The sequence below is a fragment of the Hordeum vulgare genome, chromosome 7H (assembly GCF_904849725.1).
Source record: "Hordeum vulgare subsp. vulgare chromosome 7H, MorexV3_pseudomolecules_assembly, whole genome shotgun sequence".
Classification (NCBI taxonomy): Eukaryota; Viridiplantae; Streptophyta; class Magnoliopsida; order Poales; family Poaceae; genus Hordeum; species Hordeum vulgare.
Window position 1 is genome coordinate 85,854,988 of NC_058524.1, and position 12,623 is coordinate 85,867,610.

At 42.8% G+C, this 12,623-nt stretch overlaps 1 protein-coding gene across 1 annotated transcript; it reads right to left on the reverse strand.

Annotated features, from left to right (window-relative positions):
- Positions 1-4,510: 4,510 nt before the first annotated feature.
- On the reverse strand, positions 4,511-9,625 carry LOC123412112. The gene is made up of 2 exons (XM_045105057.1): positions 8,957-9,625; positions 4,511-4,717 (listed from the first exon to the last, which is right to left on the reverse strand). The coding sequence occupies exons 1-2, from the start codon at positions 9,341-9,343 to the stop codon at positions 4,682-4,684; spliced, it is 423 nt and encodes a 140-aa protein (XP_044960992.1). The 5' UTR covers positions 9,344-9,625; the 3' UTR covers positions 4,511-4,681.
- Positions 9,626-12,623: the final 2,998 nt, after the last annotated feature.

Sequence of the window (12,623 nt, forward strand, 5' to 3'; positions counted from 1 at the left end):
TAATAAAACTTTGAAAATTAATATAAAATAATCCGTAAGTCAGATCAAAATATTTTCAACATGAAAGTTGATCAGCAAAGCGAGACGAACCCGGATACACGGCCCGTTCGTCTGTCACGCGTCCCTACATAGCAAACATGGAACTTTTCCTCCGTTTCCAGTATAACCGGTAGTAGCCCGAGACCCGGAAAATATCGTCAGATATTCTTCCGACCCGTCTATGACGGATGTTGCTGCGTTAGCTCATGTCTAGCCTGCATCTTTTCATGTCATGCTTTGTGTTGCATCGGTGCTATTATTTATTGTTTCTTCCCCCTCTTCTTACCGGTAGACCCCGAGACTGACGCTGCTGCCGGGTACATCTACGACCCTGCCGATCAGTCCTTTGCCGTAGAGCAGCAAGGCAAGCAAATTCCCCTTGATCATTCCTATATCGCCTATGTCTTTCTTTCTACTGCTTGCATTAGTATTTTGCTACTGTTGTAGTTAGCTCCTATATCTGATGCATAGCCTATTTTTGATGAACTGCTACTTTCAGTCATGTACCTTTAATATGCTTAGTATAGGTGGAGCAGTCATCCCCTCTGACCCCGTAGATTAAATGCCCCGCTTGTTTTCGAATCTCGATCTCTGATCGACGAGCCAGACCCGACACAGCACATTCACCCCCCTTTGATGTACGACGCTACAGAGATACTATCGGGTACCGAGGGTGACACCTCACTAAGTACTCCTGATGATATCTCTGTAGTATAACTAGTCGGTCGTGGTTATCGAGGGTGATTCCTCTTTCACCATTCCCGATGAGGCCTCTGTCGTGCAACCCCGCGAGTGTGGGACCCCCGAGGGTGATTCCTCTAAGCCCACCTTGACGGGTACATCGTTCGGAATCCAACGAGGGTGATACCTCGGATTCCCCCCGATGTTACAACCACACAGTTACTCGACCATGTTACTGGGATCGTTGGTGATTAGTTGTAAGACGGGTGGATTCCCGCGAGACTGTGTTGTTGGCCTAATTAAAATGCTAATGGATTTGGGTATTTGATCTGGGTTGGTCGGAGACCTTTTCGCACTAACCGGCTACGCGGGAAGAATTATGGGTACTCGACGTCGCGGTATCAGCCGAAGCTTTTCAGATGCCAGCAGTGTAGCGGCGCGCGCCCGAGTGGTCCCGAGATGCATCGCGCTTGTGATTAAGGGATGCTAGGACTGACGTCGGCCGCCCACGCCACGTGCAGGAGCGTGAAGGGGAACTGGGCCCACAAACCCTTTGTGCTTAGGTTTTAGACCGGCGGGCTGGCCTCTCTGATTAGTCTTAGGTGGGGCTGCGACGTGTCGATATTCCGAGGCCGGGCAGGACCCAGAAAAGTATGTCCGGCCAGAGTGTTACCGAGCGTGACGGGACATGTGGTGCACCCCTGCAGGGATGAAAATTAACTATTCGGATAGCCGTGTCCACGGTTACAGGACGACTTGGAGTTGTGCCCCGATCTTATACAACTACAATTGTTACTTAACTGGAATTAGTTTGCCTCGGGATTGCTTCCTCGCAGGGAGTCGAGGGAGGATCCTTAGGCGTGACCTCACTTTGATATTGCTGCAACAATATGACTATTAATGTGTTACCCCTGTTCTACTCTCGTCTATTGCTGCAAGACCCTGAAGATGCTAGTCTTCGATAGGACTAGGCCTTCTCTCTCTATTCTCGCATTGCTGCAGTCAGTCCACATATAACCCCTTTCTTTGATACTGGTGCATAATTAGAATAGTTCTGATGTAAGACTTGCGAGTACTTTGGATGAGTACTCACCGCTGCTTTGCTCCCCCCTTGTCTCCTTGATCCGTTTGCTGCGACCAGATGATGAAGCCCAGGAGATGGAGGTCCCCGCCGCCGACGACTGCTACCCCGACGGTGCCTACTACTACGTGGAGGCCGCTGATGATCAGGAGTAGTTAGGAGGTTCCCAGGCAGGAGGCCTCGCCTCGTTCGATCGTTGTATCTTTTGTGCTAGCCTTCTCTAAGGCACCCCATGTTTTATGTCTGTACTCAGATATTTGTTGCTTCCGCTGACTCGTGTGTTTATCGAGCTTTCGTATTCTAGCCCTCGAGGCCCCTGGCTTGTAATATGAAGCTGATGTTATTTTATTTGTGTCTAGAGTTGTGTTGTGATATCTTCCCGTGAGTCCTTGGGTTTGATCGTACACATTTGCGTGTTTGGTTAGCGTACGATTAAGCCAAGGGCGTCACAATATCGGCCCCATATTTGGGCTAGATATGAGGTGTGTCGGTCAGCCCGGGCGTTTGAGGCGCCCGGCTGGGTCAAATTTTTATGACTCGTCAGTGACCAGGCAGCCTGTTCGGGCGTTTGAGGCGGGTATGAGGGGTCCTTTTGTTGATGCTCTTACGGTTTTCCTTCTCAGGAAGACGAGACGGCAGGCTTCCTTAAGATGGAATAAGATTCTCTCCGCCTAGCCCACATTTCGATGGTGCGTCTAGCATCGTCAGGGGTCGTGTGGAGGTATGTCTCCGGAGGATCTCGTACAATTTAATCGGTGGTTGTCTTTGGTGGATCTACTCAGATCCGGTCTACGTTCATGTGTCTTTAGGTTGGATCTTTCCGAGCTACGTGTCTCTTCATAGTGGTGGCGGTTGTTGTACTGGTGCGCTAGCTCTATGAAGTCTTAGCACGATGACCTTCTAACTATCTACTAGAACAAGCTTTACCTGATTCCGACGAGGGCGAGATGATAACGGCGACACGTCTTTGGCTTGCTGCAATGTTTGTAGTCGTTGTTAGATAATCTACAGATTTACATATATTTTTATTATTTCTGATGTTCACCTTACTGATGAATACTCCTAGATCAGAAGTGTTTTTTTAAAAGATAACCAAGGATCTCATCTTTGAGACGTAGTTTCTTTGCTACCGCGTGATGAAGTACTCCCTACCATTCTCAACTTGTTGCCGTCAAACAAACGCAGCGTGGCAGCGCGGGCAGCTGCAAGTGTGTCCCTGGACGTCGGTGCGCGCGCGTCTCGACGGCACCCCGTGCTGCTAGCGTAGCGCCGTAATCTGTTAGCCTAATCTAATCTGGCGCCCCGATGCGCGATCTGACAAGTCGAGATACGGAGCACAGCGCATCGTGCCAAGCCTGCGATGCGTGATGGTTAGCCAGTCATCCATCCTACGTCGACTGCGCACGCACGGGCTCTGAACTGGATCGTACTGTTTTCGATCGGTTGTATACGCCGTGGTGGGTCTGTGCTCTAGCGGCGGCCGCGATCGGAAGCGCGTGGCCGCGGCAAGTCAGAGGAACCCGAACCCAGCTGCTGCCTCAGCTCTGACCTTGCCGTATTTTAAAGGGTTTGTGGGGGCATGTTATGTATAGTAGACGTGCATCGAGATCAGCTAAATCCAGTTCTTTTCTCTCTTGTTCATTCAAGGATACGTCAGCTTCCAACTTGGGGAGAGAGTCGGGGGTTACTGGCGCAGCACACCGTTTTGCCAGGTCGGAACGAGATCAGCACGACGACGGAATGCTGCAAGATCCCGCCAGCTTTTCCCTCCATGCAGCTGAAATCTTTGACGACGGGGAACAACTTCACCTTCGGAACACTCTTCGGTTCACCGCCGAGAACACACGGTGCGCGTCACAGATGCCGATGGGTGTAACCACTAACCAGGGATGCAAATTTGGAAAACTTTAGGGTACCCTCCGACGCTACTTATAGTTTAACCGAATGAAACTAAAGTTTCAAAACTTGAAGTGAATTCTGAACATTTGGTTCACTTAGTTGAACTATAAAGAGAGTCCTAGGGTTCCAAATCTGCATGCCTAAGGACAACCCTTTTCTTTCCTTGTTCTCGCTCTCTATGAAATAGTATATTCTAACCTGTCCTAATTCAATGACCTTTGATCATGGCAAGGAACGAATCCTGATAAGCGTCGAATGGAAGAGAGAAGCTAGCCAGCTACCTACCAACCATGGGAGTTAATTTGCTTCACGGAAACTAACCGCATCTTCGCAGCCAAGTCTCCCCCTTTTGCCTGCAACATGCAATGAATCTTCTTTGCACCAAACAGAACATCAAATCCACAGCTATCGGTTCAGCGAGATTGTCGCCGTTAGGCGATGCTGTATTTTGACAGCCAGAGCAAGCATGGTGCACTTGGGCTGGCTAATGCGACGGGCCTCTTCGACCCGCCTCATTAAATTGCTTGGGAATTTTCCCCAAGACCAGATTCAAAATATCTTTGGTGGTACCATTGTCTAATCATGGCAACTAGCCAACTTGTTCCATGTAAATATCTTCATCTCTGCAGTGGCGTAGCTAGCTCGGTGAGCCAGGGTGGTCCAATATTAAAATTTTCATGTAATTTTATGCATTGTAAAAAATATATATCTTTTTTCTATCCTATATATTGGCTATGGTGGAATTTCAGGATGGTCCATGGACCACCCTGTCCACCCCCTAGCTACGCCACTACATCTCTGATCAAGACATTTCAGCGAAACCAATAACCATCAGGCTGAACGTACAACTAGCCAATGAAGACAAGTTCCCGAAATGCGGTAAGTTTTCTTTGGTAGCATGATGGTACTACATTTTATGGGACAACACATGTTCTGCTAGTTGCTAGTTAACCACAAGAGACTGAATGAGCTCTGCCTGGATCAAGCAGCCTGGGGCTTCTCCTCGGCCTTCTTTGGCTGCAAACAAGAACGGATAGCAAGAATTTCGTCAAGGATTCACGAGAGAAGCAAAAAAACTCATACTGCCAAAGTACTGAGCAATAGCATGCCTCGTCCACAGAATTGAAAATTCAAGCATGAAATTCAAACTACCCACAGCACAGATATTTCAGTCCCAAGCGACCACGTGACGATCCTACCAATTTCCGATCCACTACCGACAAGTGAGACAGATGGGTGCTCTCAACCTACTTAATGCGTGCAGAAAAAACACCCCGACCTACTCTACCATGAATGACGCGGATATGCTGGAGAACGCCTCAACTCAGTGAAGTAGTTAATCTTGTAAATACCCAAACAGAAAGGTTTGGACTGAAACCACGGTTTCAGTCAGTTTTTGACTTCTTGTATTGGGCTGCTTTTGGATTGGATGAAATGGGCCAAGTCCCTAAATCAATTTAGTTTGGTCTGGGCCTTACCTATTGTTGGACTGAGTTGGTTTGGTCTGGACAGAGGCCGAATGGTCACAGATCATTTCGAGCCATGGATGATAACCAAATCGCGCGACCAAATCGGCTGGAGTGGGCATGTAGCTTGTAATGCTATTCATGTACCGGTGTACAATTAATATGCATGCATCAGTTACTTTGCTTCCTGTAACTGACGAGCAGCATTACAAAGTGCCATGTTTCTTCAGTCTATCAGTGTCATGCTTCTTCACATATCAATACGTACATGGAGCACCAGCAGCTAAATACTGCACACACACAGTTTGGAATGGACTTTGGTTTGAAAATTCGGGTTCCAACTATATGTAGGGGATGGTCTGGATGGGTTTGGCTTGAAAATAGATATAGTTTGGATTGGTTTGGACTGTAGCAGTTATTATTTGGTCTGGTTCGGTTTGGTTGCTGAACCTATACATGTACAGATTGGGCTGGTTTAGTTTGGATTACAAACTATTCCCAGGTTTACGGACAAGTGAGACTATGGAATGCCCTCAACTTACTTAAATGCGTGTAGCAAAGACACCCCGATGTACCATGAACGATGTGGATATGCCGGAGAATGCCTCAATTCACTGAAGTAGTTAATCTTGTAAATATGTAGTGATATGTTTTCTCTTAATCTATAGCAACACGTTGTTTCTTGGCCATACAGAAAATCACTTCCTATAATGGGTAACACCTGTATATATAGAAAATAAATCTACCACGGATGTCCAAGGTATCATTATTTAGAGACTAAACAAAACTAGAAATATCACCCGCACCTTGAAACCCGTAATCTCTAGGAGCAACGTGGCTTCATATGACTTAGATATCTCAACATGGCTCCTAAATTTTACTTCTAAATGACTCTCCAGCACATCACTGGCATAGTATGGCCCAAAGAAAACAAATATGCTTCTCCAAACAAGAAAATGGCATGACAGCAACCAGAGATAAGAATGTGTAGTGAATTTCATTCGATCATAGGAAAAAGGGAATAATAAGGTCGAAAACAAGAGTATCATTCTTTTTAAGAAAAATAACCTTTGGTGCGTGAAACGTATCTGACATTAACAGAAAATCAAATCATGTGCTACTGTGAAGAATAAAGGGTACAGAAGAACAGAGAAATATAGGGGCATACACAACAATGTAAATATGTATGTACTGTATACACATGTACTCCCTCCATCCCAAAATTTTTGTCTTACATTTGTGTAGATATCAATGTATCTAGTCACATTTTAGTATTTAGATACATCCATTTGTAGACATATGTAAGACAAGAATTTTGGGACGGAGGGAGTATGTAACAGTACGGATAACTAGAAACTATATGGTGTCCATGAACTATTAGAGCGTGCAATGCGCAGTTCATTATTTGAGTACTTCGGTGCAAAACTTATGCCGAAGAGAAATGTGTTGCTGCATCTAGTTGGGGTAATAGAAAATAAATACTCCCTCCGTCCCAAAATAAGTGTCTTCAGCTTAATACAACTTTATACTAGAGCTAGTGTAAAGTTAAGACAGTTATTTTGGGACAGAGGGAGTATTACACAGGAACTAATGAAGTGTGCAATATGCAGTCTGTTATCTGAGTATTTCAGTGGTGGATCTAGTGGGGGTGCCATGGGTGCATGGCACCTCCTCTAAAAGTGCAATCTAATTTTTAATATACACTACACACTAATCTTACAAGTTCCAACGATTTAATGATATTTGATGGGCTTCACCTCTAGCCTACCCCAACTTGTTTGGGACAAAGGCTTTGTTGTTGTTGTTGTTGTTGAGGAGTATTTAGGATTATGATGACATTTAGATCAAATTGCATTATTTGGCACCCCCAGTGCAACGATTATAGGTCCGCCGCTGGAGTATTTCGGTGGAAATCTTGTGGTCAAGAGAACCATATGGAGGTTCAATCCAATTATTAGTAAACTTCTTTCTCATGGCCACACAAGTAAGCGTTACATATAACACTGTCTTCTTCTACTAATGACAGTTTCTAAACTAATTTAAAATAACTTTAATAAAAAATGTTATTAAGTAATGACAATGAAACTATGTTCAGGTTCTACTTCTGTAGATTGGAAATCCTTTAGAAAACTAAAATTTATCTGCATGAAGGAACACAAAGCACTCTTTGCTATTTAAATTAAATGAATTTGTTCCTAAAAGGGTAAAAAACCTATGTAGAAGGTTGGCTGAGGAGGCGTATAAAATGGCCACTCAAATATGCTTGTTCAATTTATTTTTTCGACAGAACAGACAGGATGACTGCCTACTGCATTAATAAAAACGGACATGTTTATGGTCTTATTACAAAGGTACTGAGCCAATGCAGTATTCTGGTTAATGGCTAGTGTAATACGTTAAGCATTTATTTCCTACAATGACCCAGGCATACATTTCTGTAGGAGTGGAACGTCAGAATGTCTAGATAAATCATGGAAGGATGACCAATAAGGTACTCCCTCCGTCTCAAAATGTAAGACATTTTTTGACACTATCATAGTGCCAAAAAACGTCTTACATTTTAAGACAGAGGGAGTAGAAATTAAACTCTGAGAGAGCTCAAATAAATAATAGACTAAAACAACTAACAATAGGTGAACAAAACAAGAAAAGAAGTCAAAATGATGCATCTCTGGTTGCTTGACTGCCCCTACGGACAACCAAGAGTAAAGGTATGCTAAGATTAGTACACATCTTTCGAAATTAAGAAGTTCTTGTAATAACTTTTACTACCGCCAGCTTAAAAAAAGGATGATGCCCTAAAATGTATGCGGCCAAACCATATCAATGCTGGTCAGAGAAATCTAGTGACATCCAATCAAATTCAATGGTCAACAAGACATCTTCTTGACTTAGAAAAAACATTTTTCACTTTCAGTGTTATGAACGACTACAAAAGAGTGTATTCCATGAGCCAGCATTAAATGCATAGTACCAGCTTATGGGCTGGCAGTAGTGATCATGTTTTCCTCATCAAACTGGATTGTAAATGCCAAAACCAGTTGTGATCCTAACTCCCTTTTGTAGAACTGGATTAGATGTCAAATGATCTTGATCAAGTTGCATGCAAATGGTATACCTCGATATTTTCTCCAAAAAAAAAGGACACCTCGACACAGTATACAAGAACTTGAACTTCATGCAGCAGCTAGAAAGGATCATGCATTCAAATGTCATTTTCAATGGTTTTGCTTAGTATATGCACAGAATCAATCATGGTGAAATAATTCATGACCACACAAAATAAGTATGCAGACATGGTATGACATGAACAGTAAGTTGGAGAAAAAAATATACACAATGTTAGCAATGCTTGATGAAAAGAAAAGAAGGTAAAAGAGGTTAGATCAAACCCTACAGTAGCAATACAACCGAAATAAGCATCAAGCAAAATAAAACAAACCCTACAGTAGCACAACACAGATGATATATGTTAAACATGGTACGTGGCTACAGGCAAAGCACAGCACAGGCTACATCATTATTAATTTACCTTTTTTTTTGCAATAATCCTACTTATTCCATTCTACATGTGGATAATAGCATTAGACTGGAGTGCGCCTAAGATGTTTGATAAAGCGAGCCATTGTCAAAGAGGTTCCATGGCCACATATAGAAGTTGAATGAGCAAAATGTACACAGCAAATATCTGAATTCGACGAGAAATTTCAGCGCAAACTAGTAAGATACGCCCGCGCACATAAGGTGTTCGACAGAAAGCGAAGATAACGAAACAGAGGAGAAGAGGCACCTTGATCCCAGGGAATGACATGCCGAGCTCCTCCTCGGGGATGACGACGGGCCACTTCTCCCCGGCCTCGCGGAAGAGCTGCTCGGTCTCGAGGAGGCGGCCGCGGGCGAGGATCTGGTCGCGCATGCCCTGCGCGGTGGCGCCGTCGGCGGCGACGAAGGCCTCCTCGGCGCCGTTGAGGTAGGTGACGAGGACGCGCGGGGGCGGCTGGGCCTTGGGGTCGTCGGCCGCGGCCGGGGACGGCAGGCGCCGCAGCTCGACGGAGCAGGTGGGGTTGGAGTCCTTGGCCTTGCGGCCGTTGCACTGCGCCAGGAGCTCCACGGCCGCCGCCTTGCGCGGGTCGAGAGGGTTGTACTCCACCACCACCCTGGACAGAAACTTGAGCATCTCCTCCGGCCGCCGCTTTCCCCCGCTCGTTCGCCGCCTTCGATCCGCTTCCGGAGGACAGGCCGCTGCGCCCAGGAAGGAGTCCTCTCGAGACGGTTATGAGCAGGGGTGACAGGGCCGGCAGCTTTTGGTGGAGGCGGATAGGAGAACGGCGGTGGCGCACGACGGCGAGGAATCCAGTGCGGTGGAGGTTAACGGAGAAGGGGCGGCGCCGTTTTTTCCTGCGGGGCAGATCTCGGGAAGCTCGTCGAAGTGCGCGACGTAAGTGGGCTTTGCTCCCATTGTTTCGTCAAACTGACAAAAAGAAGGGCCTGGGGTCTGCCTCCCACAGCCTGCTAATATGAGAAAAAGCCGATCTCAAAAAATAAATAAATGAGAAAATGCCGAAATCACAATATGGGACACTTAATCTGAAGTTTTCTGTTTGCCTAGTGAAAAAAAGTTTTCTGTTTGCCTAAAAAACAGAAGTTTTCTGTGTTTTTCCATTCTTTTCTAAATATTTTATCTTTTAAATCGTGTGTCCAAATCATAAACTGTTCGCCGATGCGTTTCTCGCGTTGAGAGCTTCGGGATTATTTCGCATGTTAATAGGTTTTGTAAAATAAAAATCCAAAAACCCTGAGGAAAACCAAAAATAAAACCAGGGGATAAACAAATATCATAAGAAAATATAGAAACACAAAAAAGTTGAAAAAACAAAAGGTCAAAAATAGGAAACTAGAAGCACAACTGCGTTTTCGCTTCTTATTTTTCTGGAAACACAATTGTGCTTTTTTTTACTTTTTCAAAAGTGCAGTTGTGCTGCTCATAGAAGCACAACCGTGGTTTTCACTGTTTGAAAAAGCATAGATGTATCATGTAGGAAGCACATATGTGCTTCATGCCGAAGCGTCGTTATCTTTTTTAGTGAAATGCAACTATGCTTTTCACTTTCAAAAAGCACAGTTATGCTTCACCATAAAGCATAATTATGCTTTTTCACACTGTGTGTTTTATCCTAGGAAAAAGGTAAAAAAAAATATGAAAATCTATAAACGAACAACATAGTCCTACCCCCCGCCAAACCAAAACAAATGCAACAATTTAAAAAACGAAGCCCCGCGATGCGCCTGGCATGCGATACATGGCGGCAGTTAGACGTAGCACACATCAGTGCAGAACGGTCCTGAGTGACCAGAGCGCAAATGCTAAAAGGGAACCACTTTGTGTAGTTTCATGTGAGACCGAAGCAGGGGGAAATATTTAGGGCACCCAGCCATTTTGTGCTACCTATGCATCAAGTTAACAAGATCCAATTTATGAATGTCAAAAAATTCTAAACAAAAAATATGTCATACTAGCAACAAGAATCTGTCATACTACGAAATTTGAGGTCCAAACTGAAAACACGACATTAGTAAACACAAAAGACAAATTCACAATTATGTAGAAAGTGGCTGAATTAAAGGCCCGGGCTGCATTAGGTACTATTAACAACATGTTTTGTCTTTTTTCTTTTGTTTCTAACTCTGTACGTTGAATTTGAATCTAAAATTTTGTACTATGATAGATATGTGTTATACTTACATCCTCACAAAATTTCATAATTTTTCAATGTTTATGAAGTGAGATACGGACATCGGTGCAGCGGTAGCACCAAATTCACCGTTGCACCAGATACGTTTCCCGAGGAGGTCACACCTCAAGGGCGCCCTCCCCGTCGCTCTTATTTGATCAGCCCAAGTAGCATTCTGCATGTTTATTTGTATCTTTATTTTACTTTCTCTGTTTTTAAATATAAGTCTTTTTAAATATTTTATTACGGAACTATATACGAAGCAAAATGAGTGAATCTACACACTAAAGTATGTTTATATACATCCGTATATAGTCTTCTAGTAGAATTTTTAGAAAGACTTATATTTAGGAATGAAGGGAGTAGTTTATATTTTGATAAATGTTGTAAATCATATTTAAAAAAAAATAATTTACTTACAAAAAAAAGTTCACCATGCATTACAAAAATGTTAATGTGAAAACAATTAAAAAAATGTAGATAGCATTTAAAAACATGTCGGTAACATTTACAAAAATGTTCATATGTTTCAAGATAATGTTTGTGGCATTCAAAATTATTTAGACAACGCAAAACAAGTTCTTATAATTAAAAATAATGTTTCATAGCATTCAAAAAATGTTCATGAAAATTTTAAAAATGATCACGTGTTTCAGAAAAAATGATTGTGATTTACTAAAAAGTTTACGTGATGTAATAAAATGTTCAGGTATTTTTAAAAAATGGTATGTAGCTTTCAGAAAAACTTTTCAACGAATTTCCAAAAATACTTTAAACATGTTCAAAAATTTCAAACCATATATTTGAAAAATGTTCATCATGAATTTGGAAATGTTTATCATTGATTTAAAAAATGTTCAACATGTATGAGATTCATACTCGCCTATGGGTAGACATAGCATGGTGTCCCAACTGGTTCGTGTAATATTCTACCGGTATTGAGAACGTTCCATGTGTTTTTTAATGTTTTACCCTATCAATTTTCATCACTTTTTATTTCAGCTTTCATTTCAGGCTTTTCTTTTGTTTTATCATTTTTCCTTTTCATTTTTCTAAATACACGCTGGCCTCTTTTAGTAGACTCTAAACATTGTTCGTAAACATGTTAAACATTTGTCAAATATATGATGAACTATTTTCAAATATATGATGAATAATGTGTTCGTATACATGTTAAACATTTGTCAATATATATTAAACATTTGTTAAATACATGATGAACTATTTTCAAAAATATGTTGCATATTTTTCAAAAATATCATAGACATTTTAGAAAAATTGCAAGAAAAATCTCTAGTGTTATTGTAGGATCGAAAGTATGTTAAAGGAGGGGGGGGGGTGAGTAGACTGCTTAATCAAATCGAAACTTCACTTTTTCCCAATTTTACCGGTTGACAAGTTTTAGCGATTTTACCAAGTCTAGCACATCGTACACATGCAAGTCTAGGAGTATAGTAGGCGAAAGTAATGACATTGCAAGTGTAAGTAAAGGAGGATTAGGAAGATCAAACACAATGAAGATCAGAAATTTTTAGCGTCGTTCCGATAGGTTGTGCTATCATACGTCTATGTTGATGGATATTTCGATCCACGGAGGGTAAAGGCTGCACGAGTGCACGGAGGGTTCCACTCACGAAGGGTCCCCGAAGAAGCAACCTTGTCTATTCCACCATGGCTTACGTCTACGAAGTACTAGCCTCACTCGGGGTAGATCTTCACCAAGTA

Bases quoted from the DNA above. Each gene is read 5' to 3' on its own strand.
- LOC123412112 (XM_045105057.1), bottom strand. From the start codon at position 9,343: ATGCTCAAGTTTCTGTCCAGGGTGGTGGTGGAGTACAACCCTCTCGAC. The intron at 4,718-8,956 runs GTGCCTCTTCTC...TCTTGTTTGCAG, and splicing joins TGTCATTCCCTGGGATCAAG to CCAAAGAAGGCCGAGGAGAA.